The 26,879-nt window shown below is 62.9% G+C and overlaps 2 protein-coding genes across 2 annotated transcripts; one reads left to right on the top strand and one right to left on the bottom strand.

Moving 5' to 3' along the window:
* The first annotated feature begins 990 nt into the window (after positions 1-990).
* Positions 991-19,853, top strand: LRRC56 (leucine rich repeat containing 56). The gene is made up of 14 exons (XM_047100655.1): positions 991-1,112; positions 2,861-2,933; positions 3,261-3,439; positions 6,991-7,078; positions 7,676-7,736; positions 15,324-15,420; positions 15,493-15,693; positions 16,176-16,275; positions 16,354-16,608; positions 16,990-17,166; positions 17,245-17,309; positions 17,523-17,659; positions 17,879-18,000; positions 19,376-19,853. The coding sequence occupies exons 3-14, from the start codon at positions 3,275-3,277 to the stop codon at positions 19,705-19,707; spliced, it is 1,800 nt and encodes a 599-aa protein (XP_046956611.1). The 5' UTR covers positions 991-1,112; positions 2,861-2,933; positions 3,261-3,274; the 3' UTR covers positions 19,708-19,853.
* LMNTD2 (lamin tail domain containing 2) lies at positions 19,740-25,744 on the bottom strand. The gene is made up of 14 exons (XM_047100575.1): positions 25,706-25,744; positions 24,653-24,951; positions 24,428-24,580; positions 23,935-24,022; positions 23,693-23,806; positions 23,334-23,405; positions 23,164-23,252; positions 22,526-22,818; positions 22,194-22,272; positions 21,716-21,905; positions 21,513-21,632; positions 21,228-21,424; positions 20,632-20,905; positions 19,740-20,459 (listed from the first exon to the last, which is right to left on the bottom strand). The coding sequence occupies exons 1-14, from the start codon at positions 25,742-25,744 to the stop codon at positions 20,328-20,330; spliced, it is 2,139 nt and encodes a 712-aa protein (XP_046956531.1). The 3' UTR covers positions 19,740-20,327.
* Positions 25,745-26,879: the final 1,135 nt, after the last annotated feature.

Raw genomic sequence — 26,879 nt, forward strand, 5'->3', positions numbered from 1 at the left:
GCCCAACTTGGGCAGGCCCCGCAGACCGGCCCACCTAGCTCCCCCAGCCCAGAGGCTCCAACGGTGCAGGTAACAAACGGCACCCAGCAAATCCAACCGAAAAGTTGCCCAAGTGGGTGACACCCCAAGCACAAATATGCACGTCCTGTCTCCTCTCAAGAAAGACATGTTTTTAACATTTTTTAAAATTTCAGTGCAATGTATCATTTTTACAGAAAGCGTGATGCGTTCATCACACGTGAGACCCAACCTCGCTTTGCTCAGACGGCACCCCCTCCCTGCCCCTATCCCCTCCCGTGCCCGCTCCGTGCTGTTCCCTGGGAGCTCACCCCACTGCAGGCCGTGACCTTGGAGGGCCCCTTCGGGGACCACCCCCGCCCCCATCACAGCACCGATCCCACCGGCCGTGACTGTATCCGGCTGGCGGTCCCGCGCACTGCACCGCTGCTACAACAGAGCCGGGCCTGCGCCTGACGCGCACAGACGCGAAGTAAAGGTGCACAAATGGAAGCGGGTGGTGGCGTCCCTCTCGAGCGTGGACACTCCAAACTCCCCTCCTGGTGTCCATGTCTGCATTTGCCTCGTCCTCTGGGGCTCCTTTTGTTTTGGCATCCGTCACGCTCCGAGGCGGAGGTAAATCCCGCAGGGCCAGGGCCAGGGCCTCACGGGCGACCCTCTCAGCTGGGAGAGGTGGGTGCTGGTCTGCTCCAGAGACCCGCTTTGCAGGGCCTGACACCTGGCCTGTCTGCGCCCCACCCCGCCGTCCCCGCTTGATGGCGTCTCACCTCTGCCCCGGCTTCCCTCCCAGCCCAGGGGGCGCCCGCGGCCTACGGGGCCCGACGCTCCGGATCCCGATCCGGATTGGCTGCTGCCCCGCCCCCTTCGCCCTGCCTGAGCAACTGTTGCTAAAGGGGCGTGGCTCGACCTGGGAGTCAGGGAGCGTCCCGCGGCCTCATGAATATTTGAGTATTCAAATGACGCTCCGGCCCCGTTGCCATGGCGCCCAGGGCCCGCAACCCCGCCCCCGGAAGAACGACCGACCCCGAGTCGCAGCGAGCCCCCGGCGGCGGCGGAGGGCGCCCAGGGCGGTGGCACACAGACCAACCCCTCAGGTGAGAGCCAAACACGCCTTTGGGCCCCGGGCCGCAGGCCTCGCTGTCTCCCCCGTGCCTCGGGGCAGACAGGCCGAGGAGCAGGCCCCAGGATGAGGCAGCAAAGCCAGTGGGGAACTCAGTGGTACCCCAGGTGTCAAATCTGGTCTTCCGGGGGCCCTGCGCAAAACCAGTAGCCGGGCTCCCACTCACCGGGATAGGAGGGGCCCCAAGCCCCGCCTCTGGGGAAGATTGGGAGGCAGGGACCCAGACTCTGCTCTGGGAGTTTCCGTGGTGGAGACCCACAGGGGACCAGGCCCTGCCCTCAGAGCTCCTCCCGCTGTGGTGAAGGCCTGGAGGGCGGAGGGGGCCCAGAGAGCTGATGAGCCAGACCAGGGACTGGCATTAGCCTGGGCTATGGGGACAGACAGCCCCGTGGGTTTCCAACCTGGGAGGCTTGTAGGGCTCGCAGAGTGGCAGGGCAGGGGCTGGGAGTAGAGAGCCATGAACAGCACAGACAGGTTCCAGCCAGTGCACGAATGTGAGGGGACAGTGTTTACAGGCCCTGCTCCTTGGACCCCGAGACCTTTGGGCTGGACCGGACCGATGCTCTGGGCCCCGTCAGGGGTAGGACCTCTGCTCACCTGCTGTCAGGCACAGAAGGAAGGAGCAGTGGGCTTGGCCCTTAAGGCTGCCAAGGGCATCCTGGGGCTGCAGCCTGACCAGCCCATGCACTCCCGTCTCCACAAGGCTGGCAGGCCTGGGAGTGGGGTGACCGGCACATTGCCAGGAGGCACAGTGGTGGGGTCCTCCTGCCAGGCTTAGGGCTTTTCACCAGCTAGAGAAAGGCAGGCAGCAGAGGAAACTTTTGGAAAGAAATCCTGGCTGGAAACCCCATGGCCTTAGCCTCCCTGGATCCTGGGTGTTTGTGTCACTTTCCAGGCGAGGTCACTGAGGCGCACAGAGCCAGGGCTCGGCAACCCTCCCAAGGCCTCTGTCAGAGCCCAGCTGGCCACCCTCCCTGCCCTAAGCATGGCGGAGAGGATGCGTCTTGAACGTCCACAGAGGCTGATAGATAAGAACAGTGGCTGGTGACTAGCGCAGAGCCCTGTACGTTGTGGATGCAGCGGGCAAGCATCCTGCCCGCACAGAGCCCGCGTTGTCTTGGGGTAAGGTGCTCACTCAACAGGATGAGTTGTAAAACGCAGAGGACCATAGAACGAGTCAGACTTATAAGGAGAGTAAATCCAGGAAGGAGAGGAGGGAATACAGGGGCAGGGGTCAGCGAGGCCTCAACCCAGTTGGAGGGAGGTGGCCAGAACATCCCGGGCAGACTTCTGGCTCTGCCCCAGAGACGATTCCCAGGTCCGGGGCTTGGCGGGTATCTGCATCTTTAAGGACCAGTGCCAGGCGAACCTCGTGCAGGTGGCTCAGGGACACGCTGAACAACGCCTATGGGGCCTGGGGCTGGGGGTCCTCAGGAGGGACAGCATGCCAGGGAGCCCAGCCCATGAGGGACAGTCCACTGTGGCAGACCCGGAACCCCTTTTGGAAAGAGGATGCAGCCAGCCACCACCTGACTTCTTCTTCAGCCGGTCCAGGTCCCTCATCAGGATGACTGAAAGCACCTGAGGGCCAGTCCCCACACTGGCAGCCCCATGCATCTCGGCACCTGCTCACTTCTGAGCCCTGTGACCTCAGTCCTGCCTGTCTCAGATCCCCTGGGCACAGTGACCTGGCCAGGAGACCAACCCACCTCTCTCCTGCAGGTGTCACTTGGGGACACATGCCGCCCCCTTGCCTGAATGCTTGACCCGTGGTGGAAAAAGGCAGCTGCCTCAGGTGAGGGGGCTCAGCGGGCACGGGGGGCGGGGAACGCCTGAGAGCCTAGTCCTGGGCCCCCATGCTTGGAGACCATCGGGGGAGACGCACAGCACAGGGCCTGAGGCAATGGCTTGCTGCTGGTCACAGCTGAGCTAAGGCTGAGCAGGGGACTGGGGGGGGGGGTGCGCAATGATGCCCCCAGGCGGGGGGAAACTAAATGAGTGACAGCCCCCCAGAGCCGGACAGGGGGAGCCCCACAGGGGCTGGCTGTGCAGGGGTTTAAGCCAGGCTGCAGATCTGAGGGAGAGCAAAGGCTTGGCATCGTTGCCTTCTGCCCATCCCCAGCAGGTTGGATGTGAATGGACCAGGCCTGGGACAAAGCCCGCGGGCCTTGGCCGAGCACAGCCGATATCCTGGTGCGGGAGCTGAGCTGGCAAGGCCCGCACAACCCCTGCCCGAAGAGCAAGGACCCGGGCAGCCATGACGAGCAGTTGGTAGAGGAGTACCTGTCACCTGCCCGACTGGTGAGTGCCAAGGGCTTGGGGGCTCAGGCCGCAGGGCTCCGCGTGGGGCAGCATCCCAGGGCTGGTGTCCGGCCTGCCCTCGGTCCCCAGCCCTCTAGGCTTGCCTGGCTGACAGACGTCCTCAGCCCTGCTATGTGACACAGGTGCTTGGTGACACAGATGTGCCCCCGCCATTCAGGACCCCAAAGGGAATGAGCCGGGCAGGAATCCCACAGGTATTTGCCTGGTACCCGCTGTGTGCTGGGCTCCAGGGACCCCTCTGTGAACCGCTCCATGAACCTGAGGAGCCCCTCGTTCAAGCGGCTGTCATCCCGGCAGGAGACACGGGGGGGGGGGGGAGCCGTCAAATGCCCGGCACACAGCAGGTGCGAACCACCGGGGATAGATAGATAAAACACAAGCTCAGTAGGGGAGCCCTGGCGTCCGGGCCCAGCTGGTTAAGTGGGGGCCACTCCGGGGTCCCACCGACTGCGTCTGGGGCAGCTGCTGAAGGCTTTCTCCCACATCTGGGGCTGTCAGCCCCGCCCCTGTCCTGAGGCCCACCAGGACGCGGAGAGCCCTCACGGCTCCCGATTCCTGCCCAGCGACCCTTCTGGGCAGCTCTGCACGTCACCCGCCGCTGGCCATGCCGAGGGGGCAGACCCCGCCAGCTGCAGGCACCGCCACACCCACCCTTGCACGGGGTAAGAGGGTGAGAGGCTCATGGAGAGGGGTCCCTTGGAGACCCTGCCGTGACATACTCACCGACGTGCAGCAGAAGGAAACCTGGCTGCCCCAGGCCCCCACCTGCCTCCCCGGCCAACTCAGAGATCGGCGCGGGTGGGACTCGCCTGCCAGGCCCCTGTCCCCGCACGGGCTCCTCTGTGCGTGCAGCCCCCAGCCACCCTGCGAGCCCAAGACTTCCCAGTGCCTTGGTCCAGCATGGAGCACATCGGGACGGCCCCCCACCAGCTCCTCAACAGCACCCCCTGACAGGGCCCCGGGGGACAGAGACGGATTCACAGCTGCAGGCCACCTCCGTGCTGGCCAGCTCTGGGGTCCTGTGTCCCTTGGTGCCAGTGAGGTCTGGGTTCAGACACAGCGGGCGGACGTGTTGGAGGGGGCCAGTGTGCACAGAGCTCGGGGTGGTGCTCCTGTCTCAGGCACGCCTAGGGCCACGGGGAGCCCGGGCTGCCCTGACACGACGGCCTGGCTCTCGGAGGGGACTCGGGCACCGGTCGACCTGGGCACAGGGCTGGAGCGTCCTCTGCTGGACAGAGCAGCTGGCTGGGAGCAGAGCAGGGGCAGGGAGGGCCAGGGAGGGCAGTGACCCTCACCTCCCCCACGAGGACCTAGCCTCGGCACCCACCGAGCACCACACACCAGGCGCTGGGCCGGGGCCGACTGAGCGAGCCCGCCGCGAGCACCCTCAGGGCCTGGAAGTGAGCTCGTGCCAGAGGCCGAGGAGACAGGACACAGGCTCTGGGCCAGGCGGCTGCAGTCCGGGTGCAGGAACCCCCCCCTCCCCGCCCCCCGCCCCAGCATCCGCGGAGCCACAGACACTCCCGGTGCTCAACGGAGTGTCTGTGTTTCATTTCCCTTCGTTTTGTGTTCCTTCTCGGCTGACAGTGCCCAACAGGGAGGATGTTTGCAGGAGTACGTATGGCCACCGTGTCTTCCTCGGATGGCCGGCGGGACACTCCCCAGAGGGCCCCGTCACACAGAAGGCTTTGTACAGCCTGGGATCCCCGCAACCTCAGGCCCGGGCGGGGTGCGAACGTGCCACGAGGCTGTCTCCTCAGACCCACGTGGACGCCCACCTCAGACTGCTCCCGGGTGAACCTCGCTGACGCTCAGGCGCCCGCCAGCAGTCCCCAGCCCCTTGGCAGGGGGATCGCTGTATCCCGTGTGTGTCGTCTGTGGCCACATAACGCTGACCGTGAGCCTCCCAGACTCTGGCTCCAAAGACGGGTGTCCGTCCTGAGGCTGCCCTGCTCCCAGCCGCACCGCGGGCTCCCGCTGGGATCCAGGCTCGAGGGGCCACACGGGACCACCCTGCTCGGGGCCGACGCCGGGGTGAGCAGCGGGCGAACCCCAGGTGCAAACTCGTGGGCTCCCTCCGCCAAGCCCAGCGTGGACGAGGCCACCTGCTCGTGTTGTCGCCCGCCAGGGAATGGGCGCGCCGTTCTAATTCAGGGGAGGAGTGACCGGCGTGAACGGCAGCCTACCCACCCCCACATCCAGACCCTGCACACTCCCCGAGTCCCCACGCGCCCCGTCTCAGGCGAGTCCAGTGTCCGGGGAGGAAACTACACCGCACACATCCGAAGAAGGGCCTGTCCGTGAGACCCAGGCGAGCGTGAGGACCAGCGTGGCCCCCCAGCCAGCCTGCAGAGGGGGACACAACAGGCTACCTCGCCAGCCTCTCCCAGTTGAGGGGGGGGCCTGGTCTGGTGGCACTGACCCCCACCCAACAAATGTCTGGGTGCCCTGTGCTGGGAACACGCATTGATTGGAGATCGTTCTGTCCCTGGTGTGGCTTCTGTCCATCCTGGGGCTCCCTTCTCCGCCTGGCTCCCGGCTGGGGAAAGGGCCGCTGTTGCGGACGACCTCCGTGACCCCCAGTCCGGGCCGCGGCGGCCTGGTCATCAGGGGCCCACAGCCCGTGCGCCTCGCCGTACGAATGAGTCCGGCCGACGCCAGGACCGAAAGCCACATTTGCGATTGTGTCCGGACACGGTCCTCTCTGCGGACTCTGTCACTGCGAGCCGGGACCTCTCCTGAGAGCCCGGGGCCTCTGCGGGTGCGGTGGGTGCCGGGCAAGCTGGCTTCGTCCCTGAGACTGGCTCACTGGGTCGTCCTACCTGCAGGCCCTTCTCAGCTTTCTCTCTTGCGGATTGGAATCGAGAGGCCGTTTTATTTTTCAGACCCACGGGCTCCAAACCTCCGGGGCTCTGTCCCCTCCCTCTGGACAGCCCCCTGTCAAGGGCACTAAGAGGGCTCGGCTCACTCCGCCCGCAACGTGCTGGGACCTCTCCACTCAACGCGATAAGCTCCTCGTGCACGTTTTCTGCCATCCAGGCTACCGCAGGAGACTGTCTCGCATGGCACAGGCGTCTGCCTTTTCAGACCCCCAACCCGGTCCCAAATCAGTCACGTTGTTTAGTCGTGTTGTCGTGCGGACCGTGGGAAGCGTGCCTAGCTCCCGCGTTCTGTATGAATCCGCTATGGCTGCTACGCTCCGTGACAAACAACACCCAGCCGCCGCGGGTGGGTCCAGGCATGCTCGTCCGCGGGTCCGGGGGGCTGTGGTTCAGCCACGCTCAGCAGACTGGGCGCCGAGCTCCGACACACTGGGTCTGTTGCCCGGGTCTCATTTGGACACTGGCACCCTCAGGGCAGGCCCTCGTCTGCAAAGAGCCCCACCAGCCAGAGCCATCCCTGGCCAAGGTCAACACAGATGAGGCACGGGCATTTCTGCCCCCTGTTCCAGCCCCACAGCCGAAGGCAGAGACTGGGGAGGAGTGACCGCGGTCCAGGCCCCAGGGCTGACTCTTCGTTGATTTTTGCAGCGCGCCCTGGCCCAGGTAGATGACCTTCGACTGGTGGGCATGCTGGAGATGTGCGTCAGCACCCGTGAGAGCAGCCTGGGGAACTTCGGTGAGAGCCCCTCCCTGTCCACACCCCACTGCTGGCAAGGTCAGACTCCGTGAGGGTCCGTTCGCTGGAGGGCTCCCTGCCGGGCTTCGGTCTTTGGACCACCGCACCCCACGGGCCTGCCCTGCATCCCTCTTTCAGGGATCGGGGACCGTCTTGCGGGGTCGATGCCGCGTTCTTGGAAGGAGTCTAGCTCAGAACCCTTTCCCTGGGGGTTTTAGGGCGCGCAAGGACACGGGCTCGGGGGTTCCTGTGCTCTGGAACGGAGCCGCCAGTCGATGCAGGTTATGGTGTGGGGTGCCTGTGGCTGGAGCTGGGATGTGGCTCAGGGATAGGACCCAAGCTGTGGCGGCCCCGCCACACCAATGGGGCGCCCCTCCTCCGAGTGGACTCCTGGAGTCCTGGGGCCTCTTGGCCTTCCGGACGGGCCGTCTGCTCAGGTGCCCCCCGCCCCGTGTGAAGCACACAGCCGCGAGGTTGCCTCCAGGACTCAGAGCAGCCATCCTTCAGCGGCCAAGGGGCACGGGTGTCTCCGGAGGGTGCAGAGAGGTGAGTGAGGGGTAAGGCTTGGTCTCTGACCCTCCCTCCTCTGGCCCCCAGGGGTGCACCTGCCCAACCTCAGCCAGCTGAAGCTGAACGGTAGCTGCCTGGGCTCCGTGAGGTGAGCACCTGCCCTGGGATCCCGGCGGGGGGGGGGTCCCCACCGAGAGCCTCCTGGCGTCCTGCTGCCTCTGTGTCCGGGCCCTAATGCCCGCCCTCCAGCCTCGCTCTGGGACGTGTGGCACGTGTCACCCACCCCCAGTTTGTTGGAGGCACCTGCCGAGAGTGACACCCGCCCCTCAGAGCCTGTAGTCAGCTTCAGGCTGGTCACACCGGGTCTCCAAGGACCCACCGCGGGGTGCCCGGAAGATGCTCCCCATCTTTGGCAAAGGGTCCCCAACAAGCAAGGGGTCTCCGGTGGGTGCCCCAATACCACCCAAGCCTTCAGGGTTTCAGGCGTCCCTGCGGCGGGGCACGTAAAACGTAATGGCACGTGAGTCATCAACTGAAGAGACAAAATTCAAAAAACTAAAGGCAGATTAACGTCCTTTGTTTACGTCATTGGCCGGAAAGAGCAAAGCTGAAGCAACATCAGACTGTTTTTGGTGTCGGAGCAAAATGGGTTTTACGTAGCCAGGGCCGGCCAGCGTGAGGCAGGGGGTCCGGTCAGAATTCTGGAAAACGATCCAGACGTTTTAAATGGGCTCTCAGCACCCAGTCATGTCTAGGGGAGTCCAGAAAGGTATTTATGAAGCAACCTCCTTCGAATGCTTTCTTGATTTTCCTTATTTATTCTGTGATTTATCAAATAAAGGTCAGGTGCAGCCCCAAGGGCCAGAGCAGAGAACGGGCCTCAGGGGGCACAGAGGGCACCGTGTCTGTAGTGAGGGTCTAGAAAGTGGGGTTTCAGGAACGTGCCTTGAACGTGCGGCTAAGCAGTGTTCTGACAGAGAAATCAACAAAGACAAAAAATCCTGTTTACTCCTTCCTTGTTGAGGCTTCAGATTAGCTCAGCGAATAATGAAGTGTATAAAACTCATAAACGAGAGGATGAAAACTACAGAGAAGTGGAACGTATTATAAAATTAAGAAATATGATACATCATTTGTAGCAAAACAAAATAATTCAATTCCAAGAGAACAAAAAAACCCCAATTCCAAGAAAAATGATTAGATCATAAATTGCAAGAAAACACGTTCTGTCCCTTGATAACAACAGCGACAAGTGTAGCAAGTCTTTTAAGTTTTCTCTTCCTGAATCCTGACACTGGGCCACATGAGGGTTGCAAATCTCCACGGGCTGAAAGCGGACAACAGTTTGTAAAAGGAAGCTATCTAATTAAGCGTGGCAATCCAGTCAATTCATGTGCGGCTTAGCTGATAACAGCCATACTGAGGGCATTGAAATCTCCGGCCGGGGTGGGGCGCCCAGGCTCAGTCAGAGGAGCGTGCGACCCTTGGTCTGGAGTCGTGAGTTCGAGCTCCACGTTGCGCGTAGAGATTACTTAAAAAAATAAAATCTCAGGCAGTATCTTAAGGGCTGGAAAATGATTTCGACGTAACGGCTGTCCGTTCGTCGGCGGCTGAGAGGGAATTCAGCAGCTGAAATGTCGCGGGCGTGAGGGCGGATGTTCTTGATCACACGGGCTGAGCGTGGCTTAGACTCTGCGGGGCTCCTCAGCCCGCCTGCCCCCGCTGACCTCGCCTGTGGCGGCCTTCGCTTCCACAGAAACCCTTCGTTTTACCCGGTCCGTCGATTCCGGCTGGTGATTTGGGTCTCATCCAGGAAGTTCGTCCACGCCCCCGAAGTCGCGGGATTATTCTGCCTCTCCTTCCCTTCACTCTTACGGTCTCTACCTGTGAGGTCGCCTTCAATGGCGGCATGAGATCGGGACCCAGTTTAATTCCCGCCATACGGTGAGCCCCTTTTCCCGACGTCGTCTCTCCAGCAACCCACCGCCTCCCTGCAGACCACTCTGCCGCTTCCCGGGTCCTCGCGCAGATGTGGACGTGGGAGCTGTCGGCGGCGTCTGTCCGTCTGTCCTGCACCAGTGCCACGCTGCCTGTACCCCTGGGGCTGTGAGGTCACGTGTCCGTGTCCGCCGGCCTCCTCGTCGCCTTCCTTTTCCCAAAACGACCGGGCTGCTCCCGAACGCGTCTCGTATTTGACGTTTACGATCTGTTTGTCGGGCGTTGCCCGCACGACTCTTCCCGAATTCTCTTTGCAGCGAAGAAAGATTCACCCGCTACTTCGGGTGTATTCGTTACCCATACACGTTCACGGAGGTGAATAGCTCTCCGCCCGTGTGCTCTCTTACGTTTTTAACGGAGTCTTTAAGCTTCCCCTAGGTAGGAAGTTTGTCATCGGATAGAAAGCCTTCCGCCGCAGGTCACGGGACGCTGTATCCCCCAGCGCGCACCCGGGCCGAGCCCCGTTCCAGGCCGCGGACGAGGCGGCCGTGACCGGCACGCCCGAGCAGCAGAGATGTAGTCTTTCCCGGTTAGGCAGAGCAGAAGTCAAGGCGAAGGTGGACGGCCCTGGCTCCTTCTGGCGCTGCGAGGGAGGAGCCGTTTCGTTCCGCTCCGCTGGGGGGGCGGGGGGGGGGGCAGCTTGCTGCTGTCTTCGGCGCCCCTTGGCTCGTCGGCGCCTCCGCCCCGTGTCTGCCCCCACGTTCACACGGCATCCTCCCTGTGTCCCCACCTGCGTCCCCACGTCCCCTTTTCATAAGGACACCAGACGATATTAGCGCCCACCCCCGCGCCGCGGGGAGCTCGTCTTAATAATTACACGTGCTACAACGCCTTCTCCAGACAGGGTCGCATCCTGAGGTGCTGGCAGGTAGGACTTTGACTTACGTGTTGCTGGGAGGGGGGACACCCTTCATCCCGTAACGGGCAACGTGCCCTCCTGCGTCTGACAGTAAGAACAAGCAGGTTCCCAGCGTCCCTCCTGCGTTTCTCTGTGCAGAACCGCGTCCTGTCACACTCCCCGGCACCAGCCGCCAGGAACAGAATGTGATCGTGAACCGAGGCGGCGTGAGCTCAGCCAGGAGCCACCCCTCCCGTCCCCACTGCTGCTTGGGACGGGGCAGGACATCGGCCTCCCTGAGACCAGAACTAAAGGCCCACACGTTTACGGGATTTTTGCAATCACGCGTGGGGCTCCGTTTCTCTTGTATTTTCTGGTTGGTTACTATAAACGTAGAGAACTACGCTGATGTGGCGTAGATTTCTTTTCCATCAGTACAACACTACCGACTCTCATACGTGGGTCTTGTCTCTGGCAACCTCGTGTCTTGATTTTCGACGGAGCAAAACTGCCAAGCTCTCCTAGAACCCCAGTAATTTGTTAGTTCAGTCGGGGTTTCTGTCTTGAAGATAGAAAGACCGGCAACTTTCCCTTCTAGCCCACACGCTTCGTCTCACCCCGTAGCCTCGGCGGGCCCGCCCCCCGGCACGACGTGAAATACGAGCAAAGACGGCGGCGGGCACGCTTGGTTTCTGTCTGTCTGAACGGGCACGTGTCTCAGTTTCTCTGCGTCTGTCCACACGATCACGAAACGATACTCCTGGACCCCATCGGTGGTGGTGATCCTTCCCTGTGCGTCTGCGGTAGGACTACTGGGCCACGCTGAGTTAACATCACTGTGACTTTGAATTCTATTTGCTCGGCAGTCTTCCTGTCCGTGCTCACGAGGGCCAGCCCTTCACCTGCCCTGTACTTCCCTGGTTCTGGGATCAGGGGTTGACGCCTACGTTGCCTCCCCCTCTAACTGTCCTTTTCGACGGCTCTATTTTTTAAACTTCTTGTGTACAAAACCGTTGTGGAAGATCGACATTGTCGACCCCTTGGTGGCTCATTAGAACTTACTTTTAAAACCGGTAGGGGCGTCCGGGTGGCTCTGTCGGTTGAGTGTGCGACTCTTGCTTTTGACTCCGGTCACGATCCCAGGGTCGTGGGATCCAGCCCGTCGGGATCCTGACAGCACAGAGCCTGCTTGGGTTTCTCTCTCTCTCTCTCTCTCTCTCTCTCTCTCTCTCTCCCTCTCCCTCCCTCCCTCTCCGCCCCTCCCCTGCTCTCTTTCTCTCTTCCTCTCTCAAAACAAATAAATAAACATTTTTAAATTAATTCACGAAAACCAGTCCAGGTCTGAGGACTGTGAGGGTTGGGGGATGGCCATCACCACTTAATTTCTTTTTTTTTTTTTTTCAACGTTTTTATTTATTTTTGGGACAGAGAGAGACAGAGCATGAACGGGGGAGGGGCAGAGAGAGAGGGAGACACAGAATCAGAAACAGGCTCCAGGCTCCGAGCCATCAGCCCAGAGCCTGACGCGGGGCTCGAACTCACGGACCGCGAGATCGTGACCTGGCTGAAGTCGGACGCTTAACCGACTGCGCCACCCAGGCGCCCCACCACTTAATTTCTTTAACCGAGCTTCGTATTTCCTTGCGTGCCCGCTTTATCTAGGTTTTCAAAAATGTTGGTCTATATTTTGTTTACAGTGTCTTCTGTTTGTTTGCCACGGCTGCGCTGGCTGTAATTCTTCCTCCTTTGAAATGCCGTGTATTTGTTGGCATCGTCTCCTCACCTTCGCTTTGCGGGAGGTTGTCCGTTAACTTTTTGCGGAGTCGGCTCTCGGCTCTGTTGGCTTTCTGTACAGTCCGGTTGTTACTCGTCTCGCCCGCATCTTTATTGTGTCTTCGCTTCTTGTTCTGTTTGAAATGTGCTGTTGTCCTCTTTCCAGCTCCTTGAGCGAAATGCGTAGCTCTGTTGCGGCGATCCTCCCAGTTTTCTGAGAAACACACTTGAAGATGCAGCCCCGTCTTCCTGGACAGCGTCAGGCGTGGTTCCACAAATTCCGCGTGCTTTGCTCTTTGTCATTACTTCCAAATGTTCGGTAATCTTCCTACTGAATCTGAGATGAGGCAAAATCGGCCAGTTATTCCCCCGTGCCCACTCTTCTGTAACACCGGAACTCCCCGCTTTCAGCTGGGCACGTAGCCACCTAGCCCCCCCCCGCAGCCCGCCCTGGCCGTGCCCCTCGGGTCTGAACCACAGGTCACAAGCAGACTCTGGAAAGAAATGGAATGGAACAATAATGCCATCTCAGAAATGAAGACACACTCCAAAGAGGTCCTGCAGGGAACCCAGCACAACGTGCCGCGTGGAGAACAGGAACGGTCAAAACGACCACACCTGTCCGTAAACGGCGTCTGGACGAACCACAAGGGCGGAGGGCAGGCGGAGGGTCTGCTGGGCACGTAACTGTAATCGCTTCAGAAGGAAACCGAAATAATGGAACAGAACAAATAGTTAAAGGTTAAAGAAAACTTGTGAGGGCGCCTGGGTGGCTCAGTCGGTTGAGTGTCCGGCTTCAGCTCAGGTCAGGATCTCCCGGTTCGTGGGTTCGAGCCCCGCGTCGGGCTCTGTGCCGACAGCCTGGAGCCTGCTTCGGATTCTGTGTCTCCCTCTCTCTCTCTCTCTCATTCTCTGTCTCTCTCTCTCAAAAATAAATAAAAGTATGGGGCGCCTGGGTGGCGCAGTCGGTTAAGCGTCCGACTTCAGCCAGGTCACGATCTCGCGGTCCGGGAGTTCGAGCCCCGCGTCAGGCTCTGGGCTGATGGCTCAGAGCCTGGAGCCCGTTTCCGATTCTGTGTCTCCCTCTCTCTCTGCTCCTCCCCCGTTCATGCTCTGTCTCTCTCTGTCCCAAAAATAAAAATAAACGTTGAAAAAAAAATTAAAAAAAAAAATAAAAGTAAAAAAAAATTGTTTTAAAAAAAGAAAACTTGTGAGACACAAAAGAGGACTTTCAACCACACGTTGAAGGGAAAAATCGAAGGTGGCCAGCTAACACTGGAACGCACCCTAACGAAGTTACTGGACGTGAAGATGAAATCTGGAGGCGGCCGAGGAAAGGCATCACCTCCTCCTTGAAGGTGAACCAGTCATGTGGTTTCCCGGGGACCTCTCTACAGAAACACTCAAGGCCAGGAGGTGGGGTGACGCCCACATGCCCAGTGGAAAGAAAGCAGGAACGGGAATTCCACGCCCAGCCAATGCTTCGGAATAAGTTACAGATCAAGGAAAATAGTTTGATTGGCCCCTCTCGAAGAAGTCACTAGACACAGACCTCAGCCAATTAAGAGATGATGGGAAGATACACTGGCTGCAGCGGACTGGGGGTGAACGTGGAGACCCCGTAACGGGAGTGAAGTTCACAAAGGTGACGTGGAGGTCGGGGGGACGGCAGCCAGGTGAGGCTGTGGGTCAGACATCACCATGGTGGGGGGAGGGGGCACGTGCACTGGAAGGTCTGAGGAAGTCACCGAGCCGTGCAGAAAAGCCATCGGATGTCACGGGGCTGGGAGGAGGACACAGGAACGGGAAGAGCTAAGCAGGGAGAAGGGCAGACGCCAAGTCCCGAGGCGAGAAAACGCAGGGGTGCGATTTCAGGAGCACAGGAGTCACGCTGCAGCGACTGGTCCCCACCCTCACCCCAGGCCCCGGCAGGGAAGCCCCCCCACGTCAGGGTCCCGGCAATGCAGCTCTCCTAAGCAGCATTTCAGGCCCTCGCCCCCAATTCGAATGCCCAAGAAGCCATTAATGGTACAACTAGAAATATTAGGGTGCCTGCAACACGACACGCAAAAGTCCCGGGGGAGACTAGGCAATAGAGGGAGGAGAGTGAAACCCCCAAACTTCAGCAGATACTGCGAGAGACACGGAAGATGTGGCTTCTTGGCATCTTCAAAACAAGAATAGCATGCTACGAGAAAAGAGCAGAGGACAATGAGGGGCACTTAAGAGTCAGACGTGGCGGCCAACATAAAAACATCAGTAGCAATGTTGGAAAATGGGCAAATCTCCCAGAAAGCAGAAGACAAGGCAGAGAGATGGAAACAGCGGAGAGAAGATAAGAACACGCGGGTCATCCTCAGACAACCGAGGAAGGACTGGTAGAGCTCCAGATGTGAGAACGGGGAACACGGAGAGAGAAATACAAAAGAAATGCCATCAAGAACCTCCCCGAACCCGACGAAAGGATACACCCTGTCAGGGGGCACCCAGGAATGAAGGGCCCCTGCAGGCAGCAGTGGGCCCAGAGAGCCCCAGCGTTGTTCTAAGATGAGGCGGCACCGGCCTGCCCATCCGCAGGGGAGTGGCGGCAGAGGGAGGGCGATGGGCCAAGACAAGGCTTGGGCAGGGGACGCCCGGGCAGGGGTGGGGGAGGTCTTGCAGGCACAGCTGGCTGGCAGAGGGGGTGTAACTTGGGGCAGCCAGCCACAAGCGCGGCCCAGAAAGGGAGTGGGGCTGATCCCACCGGGGCAGGGCCGCCTTGCCCAACGCCCCCTCCCCGCTGCAGCAGATGGTGGGTGGGTGCGGCTCAGCCAAATAACCCCGCCCAAAGGCGCCTCCCCTCCGCCAGACCCAGCCCTCCGGGGGGCAGGAGGAGGTGGCTTCTGCCGGTGCCCCGACCCGGGAGGCTGCAGCAAGGAGGGAAGGCAGGGAGGCAGGGGGCTCCGGGGCCCTTTCCTCAGCCTGGAGGCTGCCACGCACCAGCCACAGGTCATGGGCGGCCCTGCACCTGGAGAGAGCCAGATGCGGGTGGTGGATGGGCTCGCGGCATAGCACAGGGCCTTCGTGGACGCACACGTGGCCCTCCAGCCCAGGACGGCGCTGACCAGCCGACCCTGCCCTCCGCAGAGACCTGGGCACCTCCCTGGGCCGCTTGCGGGTGCTGTGGCTGGCCCGCTGCGGCCTGACCGACCTGGATGGCATTGGCTGCTTCCCGGCCCTGAAGGTGGGTCTGTGGTGCCCCGGGCTGGGGAGAGGGTGCCGGCCAAGCCCTGGCTGAGGCCCCCTGCTGTCCCAGGAGCTCTACGTCTCCTACAACAACATCTCCGACCTGAGCCCGCTGTGCCTGCTGGAGCAGCTGGAGGTCCTGGACCTGGAGGGTAACAGTGTGGAGGTCCTGGAGCAGGTGCGTTACCTGCAGCTGTGCCCGAGGCTGGCCACGCTCACCCTGGAGGGCAACCTGGTGTGCCTGCGGCCAGGGCCCAGCCCCTCCAACGAGGTGCGTCTGGTGGGCGCCCGGGGAAGCACGTGCGCGGGATGGGGAGACGCTCTTGGCCCTCCCACGGCCCCAGGGGCCTCTCCGCCCACCCGGACGCTGGTCATGTCCAGGCAGGGCGGCGGGATCGTCCCCAGGCGCGTCCCCCCAGGCACAGTCCACCTGCACCCTGTGACTTGTTCACCGGGAACTCATTCTCTGGTATCGCTGGAGACCTTCTAGGCCGGGACCAGACCCCACGGGGCCACGTGCACACAGGCCCCCAGCCCACGCACAGACCCCCGTGAGGCCCATGCACACACCACATGGAACCACGCGTGTCCGGTTCGGTCTGCACATGGAATCACACACGCACACTCACACACAGCCCCGTGCACGCCCAGTCCAGAGCCCCCCTCATCTCCCGCAGGCCTGTGCACACCCCACACAGCTGCCCACACCCCCGCACTGCCCGTGCCCAGAGCGCACTCTTCCCGCCCTGCTAGCCTCCACGGGGTGGTGGTGCCCAGCTAGGCCACAGCTCTGGGCTCAGGGGAGCTCCACAGGCCAGAGGACACCACTGGACCTTGGCTGTGAGCCTAGAGGGTGAGTTCACGTGCGGGGGGGAGCCCGGGGTCCCCGCAGTCCCTGGTGGCCAAGAGTGACCCAGGCCGGCACCCACAGGAAGGTCTGGAGGAATCGGCCACGGGAGGGGCCCCGCTAGACCCAGGCCCGCCACGCCCTCCACCCTGCAGGTGCCCCCCGGCTACAACTATCGGGCAGAGGTGAGGAAGCTCATCCCACAGCTGCGGGTCCTGGATGAGGTGCCAGCCACACACACGGCCGTGCCGGCCCCCCGGGAGCTGCGCCAGGACTGGCTCATGGTGAAGGAGGCCATCAAGGAGGGCAGTGTCTCCGAAGGCCTGTTCCCCGGGCTGGGTATGGCGGCCACTCCCCTGCCCCCTGGCAAGGGCTGCCCTACCCCGCCTGGAGACCTTACCGGCTGGAGCCCCAGAAGACGCCCCCCCCACCGCCCCCAGGAAGAGAGCTCTGCACCCCCCAGCACCCCCCTAGGCCTTTCAGAGATGAGCAGCCATATTTCACATCCCTTCTCAGCCTTGACCTTCTGTCCCCAGAGCCCCGCATACCTGCCCCCAGGCCAGGATAACCTCCCTGTGAGCAGAGCAGCGCCTGGTGGGGTGTGGGCCTGCAGACACACAGACACGTGTTAGGGGGCCGGGGTCCCTGGCCTGTGGACAGTGTCACGGGCTGGCCGGCTGGCGTGTGCTTCCGTGACCTCTGATTCTGACCCTCGGGTAGATCATCCCCACGGAGCCCCCATCCGGACACTCGGCTCCCAGCTCTCCTTGCCTGAGACCCAGCCACGGGCCCCCAGGCCACGGCCCCTCTCCCTACTGGTCACTGGGGGTCCCCTGCCGGGAGGCCTGCTTCCCAAGGACCCAGCTCCACAGGACGACACGAGTAACCTCACCCACGGTAACTACCCACCTCTGCACAAAGCTGACCCCGCAGCCCCTCAGCCCCAGAACAGACCCAGCCACCCCTCTTCTTCAGGTGGCAGCCGAGTCCTCTGCGGAAACCCCACCAAAGGCCTGCGGGAGCGTCGACACCAGTGCCAGGTGTGGCTTGTCACCCCCAAGTGGGTCACAACTGCAGTGCTACCACAGGGGACCCGTGTGCTGGCCTGGCAATGCCCTGGCCTACAGTCACTGCTGGCCAGAAGTCCCAGCCTCCCCAACACCCTGCACAGCCAGATGAGTCCTGCCTTCAGGGTGCCCCCCACCTAGCCCCCTCGAAGGCTGTGCCCCCAAACCAGCCCCTTCTCTCCTCAGGCCTGGACACCTCCGGAGCAGCTGGCCCCACAGGAGGACCTGGCTGCCAGTGCCTCCACCCCAGGGCCTGACCCTGCAGACAGCAGTGACCTCCTGGCCTTGGCTAGGCTCCAGGCCCGGAGGGAGCTGCGCCTTCGGTGGGTGCCCCTCCCCCTCCCGGCCCCCAGCCCTACCACTGCATGTCCTGGTTTGGTGGGAGGTCATGGCAGGGGAGGGGGGGCTGCCTAGGTACCCCGGATGGCTGGGGCAGCTGGCCGTGGGAGCCTGAGGCCGGGGGACCACCCCAGAGCACATTCGTTTGGGAATGGCCCTAAGGGCAGGGCTGCACCCCCTCCCCCCTCTGGTCCCCTCCCCAGTAGGTACCTGGAGTCCCAGCAGGAAGGTGCCACAGCCCCCTGGGGCCCACGGGGGGCGCCCGAAGAACAAGAGGACGAATCTAAGCCCAGGACTCCCTCTGGCCCCCAATGTCTGGTCCCAGGTACTGAGAGTGACCCCACTCACTGCCCCAGACCAGCATTCATCGGCTTGGGTCCCCTTCCTCAGCTGGACTCTGAGAGGGGCTGTAACGGGGAGGGCCTCTCCTGATGGTGAGGACTTACAGTCAAGGGTTCCAATCCCAAGTCCTCCTCCCCTGAGCGCTCGGGATAATAATGCCCCAAGGGCTGGACAAAAGGGGGTATGAGCAGGGGCTCTGGACTGAAAGAGAGGGTAGGGTGGCAATGAGTGGCCAGGACAGGCCCACTGGGCAGGGAGCAGGGCACAGGCCAAAGGAGGGGAGAGGCCGCCAAATGGGCCAGGGGACTGAGGCGGGGAGGGTGCTGCCCTTACCCTGCACACAGGGCCTGTGCTGGGCCCAGGACGCGAGAGTCCTGCATGGAACAAACGTGGGGGGCTGTAAAGACCCTCACGCAGCAGGGCCCAGGGAGGCTTCCTGGAGGAAGGGTCTGAACTGACGCGTAGAACTGAGGGGGCAAGCCTGGGAAGGGGGCATTGTAAGCAGGGGCAGCAAGTACATAGGCCATAGGCGCTTTTTTTTTAATTTGATTTTTTATTTTTTTAAATTTACATCCAAATTAGTTAGCATATAGTGCAACAATGATTCCTTAGTGCCCCTCCCCCATTTAGCCCATCCCCCCTCCCACAACCCCTCCAGTAACCCTCTGTTCTCCATATTTAAGAGTCTCTTCTGTTTGGTCCCCCTCCCTGTTTTTATATTATTTTTGTTTCCCTTCATAGGCCATAGGCTTAAAGGTTGGCTGAATGACCCTCCTGTGGGTTGGGGAGTCAAAAGGGCCAGGATGGAAGAGGGACAGGACAGACAAAGCCTGTGCCCTTCCCCGTGTGGGCTTGTGCCTGGGCTGTTGGGGGGGGGGGGGAGACAGAGGACAGGCAGGGCAGCCAGCGGGAGTGGTAACAGACAGTGGGGACCCAGGGACAGAAGGGTGCCAGGGCCTCCCACTCCAGGCCAGGTCCAGGGAAGCACTCACTGGTCACGGCCACACCTCCCAGTCTGCCCTGAGGGGGGTGCCAGGGCCTCACTCTATAGCGGAGTGTTAGGAACTGGCCCAGGGCCACTCTTGGTGCTGCGACTCAGTGACCCAAAGCCAGAGCTCAGACTTTGTGGCCTCTGCATGCCCAGAAGTGGGTGTGGCCCCAGCGAAGTCACAAGGCCGCAGAGCCACAGCCTCCCAGGGGAGCACAGGAAGTGGAGGAGAGGGGTGCCGCTGTGAGGGGGTGAAGGGCTGGGGGAGGGGTCCCAGGGGACACTGCCACCTTGCTGTGGTGGCCCTCGCCCCATCTACTGATCCCTGTGGGGACCCTTGTCTGACAAGCTCTCTTTCCTTGTTTTCCAGAGTCTTCTAGGACCTCAGGCTGTAACCTGATCCCCTCTCCCCCTAAGTTCCCCTTGCCATCTGATTCCAGCAACACCTTCTGGGGGTCCCCAGACCTGCAGTTCAGGAGGCGTAGGCTCAGAGCCCTAGGCAGCTTGAGGCCCGGCCTGGGTCAGGGGCTAGCTGCGGTGACAGCTCTAAGAGGCCTGGAGGTGGCCTCGGGGCCGAACCCTCGAGCCCAAGGATGTCCCAGCCCAAAGCCAGCCCCGGATCCAGCAGCCAGACCTCCCCGGCCTCCGGTGCGTGCAGCACCTGAACCCTATCACCCCAGCCCAATCCCACCCCTAGTGTAACCCCCCACCCGCTGCCAAGCTGGCCTGGACTGCCGGCCAAGGAGCCCCAGTGTGGTCGTGGGAGCCCCATGTGAACTCTGGCCTCATGGAACCCAGAGCATCTTGGAGAGTGTGTTGGGGGGCGGGAAACAGGCTTGACATAAGAGGGACCCTTCTTGGTGGAGGGGAGTGGGGGGGTTGGGACTGCCAGGGGTGGGCACAAGGAAGAGCCCAGGATAGGAGAGCCCAGTTCGCCACCGCTGGCCCCGCTGCCCGCTCCTTCCATGGGGCCCGGCCTTCCCAGGAGGAGTGGTCAGAGCGGCGAACCCGGAGGACACAGGCTGGGCCCAGGCTGAGGTGGCCGGAGAGCAGCCAGGCCCCCCTCGCCCCCCGACCCTGGGGGATTTGTGCGGGTCCTCGCCCACGCAGGGACAGGGCAGCCAGTGCCCTTCCCTTGGGATAGGGCACCCCAAAACCAAGCGAACCCGCTTTAAGGACGCTCAGGTGTACATGAATGCGGTTTACTTCGTAGGCGACGTTGGTTCAATAAATTGTGCAGCTGGCACTGCTGGCCTCCCACGACTTTCTCCCAGCGCGGCCCATCGGCCTTGGGCGCCCACGCCCGCGCTGCCCTCCACCTTCTACACCCGAGCGCCCGGGTCCGCGGTGACCGGCGGGCAGGGGAGGAAGCGGAAGCCGTATCTGCTCTCAGCCGTGCTCTGCACTGACAGCGCTACCATCGGGCAGCCCCGGTCCACGCTCCTCCGGCACACCTGGGGGGGGCGGGGCCTGAGCGGCTCGGGGGCGGGGCCTGGAGGGGCGGAGCCCAAGCGGCGCAGGGGAGGGGAGGGGAGGGGAGGGGAGGGGAGGGGAGGGGCGGGGCCGGGAGGGGGACCCCGCGGGAGCTCGGGTATCCCGCCACAGCCCGCACGCGCGCGCGCTCACCCGGACCCCGTGCTCCTTGCTAGCCCCGCAGTGCTCCTTCCTAGCCCCGCAGTGCTCCAGGCACAGCCCGGCCTCTGCGAGGGACAGCGACGGGATGGGGTCGGCCGGACTCCCACTCCTCGGCGGTCCGCCCGCCCTCCGCGTCCCCGTGCGCTCACCGGGCAAGGCGGGCAGGAGCTCGGGCGTGCGAGTCTCGGCGGCCTCGGGCCGCGCCGGCACCTCTCGCGGGCGGAAGAGCTTGCTGGTGCTCAGCCGCGGCAAGAGGCCCCGCGTCCTGGTGGGGCAGGAGGGTCGTGAGGTCCGGAGCCCGCCCGCGGGAAGGGCAGTCCTGGAGGGGAAGGGGCCTGGGGAGGCGGGAGCCAGGGGCTGGTCCTGCAGGGCACGCCGCGTGGGAGCGCTCTTGAATTACTGGGCGGCGAGGACGGGACCCGGGGAGGTGGGTGGTGGTCCTGCACGGGAACCCGTCTGGAGAGCGGCCTCAGAGGGGATTGGACCTGAGGCAAGGGAATGGTCCCTTAGCAGGGAGTCTGGGGGGACGGTTTTTGCGGGGGTGGGTCCTGGGTGGCAGAGGAGACCCAGGGACCCGCGGTGCCCACCCGGGCCTCCGGCGTCTGGCTCCAGCCCCCCGCACCCTGCCCGCGCGCGAGTGTTGAGGCCCGCGACTCTGCTCCCCGGGGTCGGCCCCAAGCCCGTCCTCTGAGAGCGGGAAGCGGTCTACGGAGAGGTCGGTGTTGTCAGCGAAGATCCTCGAGACCGGGGTCACGCAGTGGGGGGCCCGGTGCTCGCTCAGGACCTGCGGGCCGGCCGGGAGGGGCGCAGCGGTCACCCCCAGCCCGCGGGGCTCTCCGCCCACCCCATCCCGGTCTGAGACGCACCCTGACCTCGCCCTTGGGGTTCAGGAGGAGAGTCACGCATCCCCGGCCGGAATGGAAGTGGACAGGCTCTTGGCCCAAGGACTTCGGCGGCTGCTTCTTGGTGCTGCTGGGGCCCTCGCCCCAAACCTGCCGGACAGCGCGGGGCGGCGGGTGAGGGGCGGTGGGGGCCGGAGCAGAGGCCACGAGGGCTCGCGGGGCGCGGGGCGCACCGTAACGTGGTGCCCTGGAGCCAGCAGCGTGCCGGGCGGGAAGCGGTACATGCACACCGGGAAGCCGTACAGGAGCTGCCGCAGCGTGAGGCCGCCCAGGTCGGCGGTCTCCTCCAGCGACTGGTTGAGGACGCGCACGAACCTCTCGTTGCGGCTCACGGCCACGATCTTCAGGCTGGAGTTAATGGGGCTGGGCGGGAGAGCAGGGAGGGTAGAGGCGCCCCTCCGCCGCGGTCCCGCTAGGAGACCCACCCCTGCTGGGATCCCCCACCCCCACCCCGTGCCGCCCCCCTCCCCTCGCACGGAGGCGGCGCCTGGGATGCCGGTGCTCCGAGTCTGCACAGGACTCCCCTGTCAGGACCGTCTTGCCAGGTGGGTCTGGGGGGGGGGGTTCCGGGGATCCAGGGAGAGACCTGTCGGAAAGAGGACCTCCATATGGAACATCCTCTGGGGACGTCGAACACGAGGCCAGACTAACCTGCAGTGCCCTGAGGCCGCACGTGGGAGAGGAACAGCTCCAGGGGTCAGATCCACAGCAGGAGGCACGGCCCTGGGGGCTGAGGGAAGAGGAGGGACAGCTCAAAGTGCTGGGGAGGGGTGGGAGGGAGCGAGCCAGAGTGCAGAGGAGGTAGCGTCTCACCCAAGGCCACCCACACCCCTGGGGATGAGGCAGGAGAGGCCCCCAGCGGCCTTGCGCTGAGCTGTTGGGGAGACCAAGCTGCCGGAGACGGCCGTCTAGGGTTTGGGGCGGAGATCCCAGCCTCACGGTGGGGGGAGGGAGGAGCCGCCAGGGAGACCCCCGTACCCCACCTTCAGGCAGTGCCCGCATTTCCCTGCCGAAGCTCCTCCGGTGTGGTTTTGTCAACTCGGAACTGCGGCCCGCAGCGCAGGGTGGCTGTCCCGTCACCTTCTGCACACAATGAGGCTCAGCCAGCCAGCCACTGCCGGGGTCGGAGTCTGTGCCCCCTGAGCTGCTGGTGCCCACAGAGGGCAGGGAACGCCACTCGACGCTCTTGAGACGCTGTTCCACACACTCTCTACGCAGCTCCGAGCCCCACTGGCCAGGCACTGGGGCCGGCGGGGATGGCAAGGCCCGGGGGTGCCTGTGGGGGCCACAGTCTGCTGACCTGCTTGCTGCCTGCTGGCTCTGGCTTCTGAACTCCAGCCCTGCCCCCATCTGACCTCCCCAAGGTGGGCGGGGCACCCCGAGTTGTGGTTCCAGTCCCTGGGACCCAGCCTGGGAGAAAGGCCATAGATGGACCGTGATGGCTCAGGAGCCCTTTCCCTTCAACCTTCACCTCCTCCTGTAGATCAGAGAATCGACCTCGGGAGGTGTCAGTGGCTCGTCCAGGGACACTAAGGGGAGATCTTGGACTCTGGTGCACACATGCCAAGGCACGCCCTCTCCTCCCTTCACCCCCGCAGGAGTCCCTGACCAGCACAGTTACTTTTGATCTGAGCTGGACTTGATGTCGGCGAGGAGGTTGGGATACCGATGGGCAATGCTGTTCCAGTCTACGTCCTCCAGCCGGAAACCCTGGCCAGGAAGCAACGGGAACATGGCTCTCCCCTCCCACGGGCCCACCGAGCCATGAAAGCACACGGGGGCCTTGCTTACCTCTCCAGTAGAGGGGACCCGATCATCCTCAGAGAGGTCACTGGAGTCCATCAGCGTTTCTGCAGTTACCACCTGCAGAAGGGGAGTGGAGGCCAGTGGGCGGGAGCCGGGGAACGAGCCTCTCCCCTTGGAGCCTCACCAGCACCCCAGGCACACATTTGCTGCGCATCGGGTGGGCGGAACCAGGGGGTTCCTCCCTGCCTTAGACCACGGTCCTGGGGGTCAGGCTTCCCGGGCAGGCCAGGGCCCCCCAGCGGAAGCACCAGCCTGGAAGGGACACCCTGGCTCTCCAAGGGAAGTCCCAGGAGGGCTGGGGAGGGGGACGTGGGAGGCAGGAGGGTGGGCCGAATGGGGCTTACCTCCACACTGCCGGTGGAAGATCGCAGCACGCGACCCACCCAGGAGGAGCGGGCCAGCTGCAGGAGGCAGGACCTCTGGAACGCCTGCAGCTCAGTCTCCAGCTGGGACTTCTCCTGCTCCGGGAGGGTGCGTGGGTGGGGCAGGGCCTTCTCCCCACCCCCGGGGCCAACCCCTACCTGGCCCCTGATCCTCACCCCAGCCTGGGTCCCCTGACCGACTCCTGACCCCACCTGCCCCTCACCAGTTGGGCCTGTTCCTTCTGGCCTTTCAACTCCAGAGTCAGCTTCTGGACCTGGTTCTGCAGGAGCTTCTCCTGCCTGTGTGAGCACCTGGGGGAGGGGCCATCTCAGCAGCCCCCACCTCGAGGTCAGTAGCCAAGGAAGGGAGGAGGAGGGGCTCGTCTTCACTGACAGTGGAGGCCTAAGGGCACAGAGTCCCACCGCGCCAGGCCAGGTCGGGTTCTGAGAGGTGCGGGTCATAGGTCGAGTCTAGCTTCAGCAGCCGTCGACATGTTTAGAGTCAGGGTCTGGGCAGGTTTACAGCATGTTCACTCTTTCGGGGTTAGGTCGGGGGGTCAGAGTCAGGTAAGGATAAGGTCTAGAGGCAAAAGTCAGGGTAATTATCAGGTGGGAGTGTTGGTCAGCCCCAGCGGTTGGGGATGAGGGCAGACAAAAGCCATTTCAGGCCAGGACAGAGGCTGGGTTGGGCCGAAGGACTGGCACTTTGCCGCTCACCTCTCGGGTGGCAGTCCAGCCACCTCGTACAGGATGTGGCAGCGCCGGGCGTTCTGGCGGTTCTGGGTGGTCCACCGCAGAGCCTGGATCTCCAGTTCCCGCTGACCCCACAGCAGCCGCAGGGTGCGGGGGTCCGAGGACTCAGGGGCCAACCTGCAATGCCAGCACCCTTGCCACTTGATCAGGCCCTGGCTCCAGCTGACCACCCCTCCCTCGCTTCCTTACTGCAGGTTGACGGGGAAGACCACGGGCGTGGAGCTGGGCTTGGTGTCCTTCGGGCACGCAGGAGCCACTGGGTCTTTGGGTGTGCCAGCTGGAGGCTCCGGGTGGTCACTGACCGGCTCTTGGTCCGCCAGGGATAAGGCAGCCTGTCTCTCAGCTTTTTCAGCCTCTTGGCAAGGCTCAGGGGCCATTCTGGATGTTCCTGGGGGAGCTGAGATGGGTAGTGTGGCTGTCACCCTTGTGTCCCATGGGTCGGTACCACGTGGGGCTCTTCTTTCACGGCCACAAGCGCGTGCCTGTGTCTGACAGCCCTAGACAGCATCACTCCAAAAATGCGCTTGTGTGTGTGCGCGCGTGCGTGTGCATGCGCACGTGCGCGCCCCCAGGACACCAGATTGCCGGCCACATGTGTGTCTATGTCTGTGTGTTTCTGACCAGGACAAGGCAGCAGATAACTGTCCCCCACCCCCTTCCCCAAGCAACATGTCACCAGGGTGTTTGCACATTTCCTGTCGTCTCTCTGTCACCCTTGCCCTCTACGACCTGAGGTCCTGCCCTCAGCCTAAGGCAAAGGTCCCCAGAGGTGTTAATCCTTTGCCCGTGATGCCCCCAGACCCAGGGCCTTACCCCCAACACTCACCTGAGGCCTGAAACCCAAGCAGGCCTAGGGAAAGAAAGGCTTTACAGTGTTGCCATGGATACCAGCACCAAAAGGGGAGGGGCTGTTTGTTACCAGCAGCTTCCAGGGAGACCCCAGACCAGGACCCTGAGTGAGTCCTGGACCCACCTCCAGATCCTGCCTGAAGGAGAAGTGGTAAGAGGCTGGGTTGTCGGCCAGTGAGCCTCAGGAGGTCCGGGGAACCGCAGAGCGACCAGCCAGGCCGGCCGTGGCCACACAGTCCACCACCCCCAGCCTGACTGCCTGACTGTGGCACTTGGTGGGTATCGGGGGCATTGCTGCCCTGTATGTGGGGCTTACTGAACTCTAACCGGCAGTGAGGCCCTCCTGAGTGTTTCCCACAGCTTCTTTGTCCTCAGAGGCTGATGCCCACCTACCTGGCCCCCAGGCAAGAAGCCCCCCCTGCCCCCATCCATCTCTACCCCCTGGGTCACCTCAGGGAGCCCCGGGGAACCTCTCATAACCACGATAACTGTTCCCTCTGCCCCACACCAAAAATGAAGCACCAGATCTGACACACAAACTGATGCTCTCCAGCCTTCACCCCGACCCCTTTCTAACCTTTTCTTTTTCTTCTTTCTTTCTTTCTTTCTTTCTTTCTTTCTTTCTTTCTTTCTTTTTCTTTCTTCCTTCCTTCCTTCCTCCCTCCCTCCCTCCCTCCCTCCCTCCCTCTCTCTCTCTCTTTCTTTCTTTCTTTTATTCATTCATTCATTCATTCATTCATTCAGACTCTCAACTTCGCGTTTTTGTAGGACTTCCTGTGCTGCGGAACATACAGGCTGGCAGGAGGACCCCCGTGGCAGAAACAGGGCTCTGAATGCCTGGTCCACAGACAGCATTGAGGCTGTGAGGCACCCTGGCTGCCGAGCTGGCTTGGGTCCTACCAGGCTGGAGTGTGCCCGCGGGCGTCCACAACTCGAGAGGGCACCGAGCTCCACTGGGGGCAGGCAGGGGTGGGGGAAAAGAGCCCAGGGTCTATGTCTTGCTTTGTCCCCAGCAACCTGAAGGCGGCCTTCTCCCCTCACCAGGATTGCCAACCTGGCTGCAGTGGCCCGCCAGCTCCACCTCCCTCCCGCGGGGGCTCACGGTTCCCCGACCCCTGTGCGTCCCGACGACGCGCCCTAAGGGAGCAAGGTCGGTGGGGCCCTGGCCTTGGGGACCCCGCTGCCCCTCTCGGCGCAGAAGCTGCAGGGTCCCAGGCCGGCGCTCCCTCTCTAGGCAAAAGACTCATCAGACTGGGAGGTTTCTGAGGAGGTCGGCCCGGGAGCGGAGCCAGACACCTGTCCCACGCGCCGCCCGGGGGCCAGGGACGCGCTTCCGCGTAGTTCGCGGTCCTCAGGCGTGCGTGGACCAGGCTCGGCCCGCCCCTCCGCGCTGCCGAGCTCCGCCCACACCTGGGCGCCGCTGGGGGCGGGGCGGGCGGGGAGCCAATGGGAGGGGCGGGGCTCAGAGAGGTAGCCAATGGGCGTGGGCGCGGGGCGGACGAGGCGATGGTGGGAACCAATGGGGGCGCTCGGGGCGGGGCGCTCGGGCTGCGGGCCAATGGAGCTG

Source organism: Lynx rufus, unplaced genomic scaffold, assembly GCF_022079265.1.
Source record: "Lynx rufus isolate CCGP_SWC_20201006 ecotype Redwood Valley unplaced genomic scaffold, mLynRuf1.p SCAF_50, whole genome shotgun sequence".
NCBI classification, from domain to species: Eukaryota; Metazoa; Chordata; class Mammalia; order Carnivora; family Felidae; genus Lynx; species Lynx rufus.

Bases quoted from the DNA above. Each gene is read 5' to 3' on its own strand.
- LMNTD2 (XM_047100575.1), bottom strand. From the start codon at position 25,744: ATGGATGGGGGCAGGGGGGGCTTCTTGCCTGGGGGCCAG. The intron at 24,952-25,705 runs GTAGGTGGGCAT...TAGGGCTGTCAG, and splicing joins GCTTCTTGCCTGGGGGCCAG to ACACAGGCACGCGCTTGTGG. The intron at 23,406-23,692 runs GTAAGCCCCATT...CCCCTTCTGCAG, and splicing joins CTTCCACCGGCAGTGTGGAG to GTGGTAACTGCAGAAACGCT.
- LRRC56 (XM_047100655.1), top strand. From the start codon at position 3,275: ATGGACCAGGCCTGGGACAAAGCCCGCGGGCCTTGGCCGAGCACAGCC. The intron at 15,694-16,175 runs GTGCGTCTGGTG...CCGCCCTGCTAG, and splicing joins GGCCCAGCCCCTCCAACGAG to CCTCCACGGGGTGGTGGTGC. The intron at 17,167-17,244 runs GTAACTACCCAC...CCTCTTCTTCAG, and splicing joins CACGAGTAACCTCACCCACG to GTGGCAGCCGAGTCCTCTGC.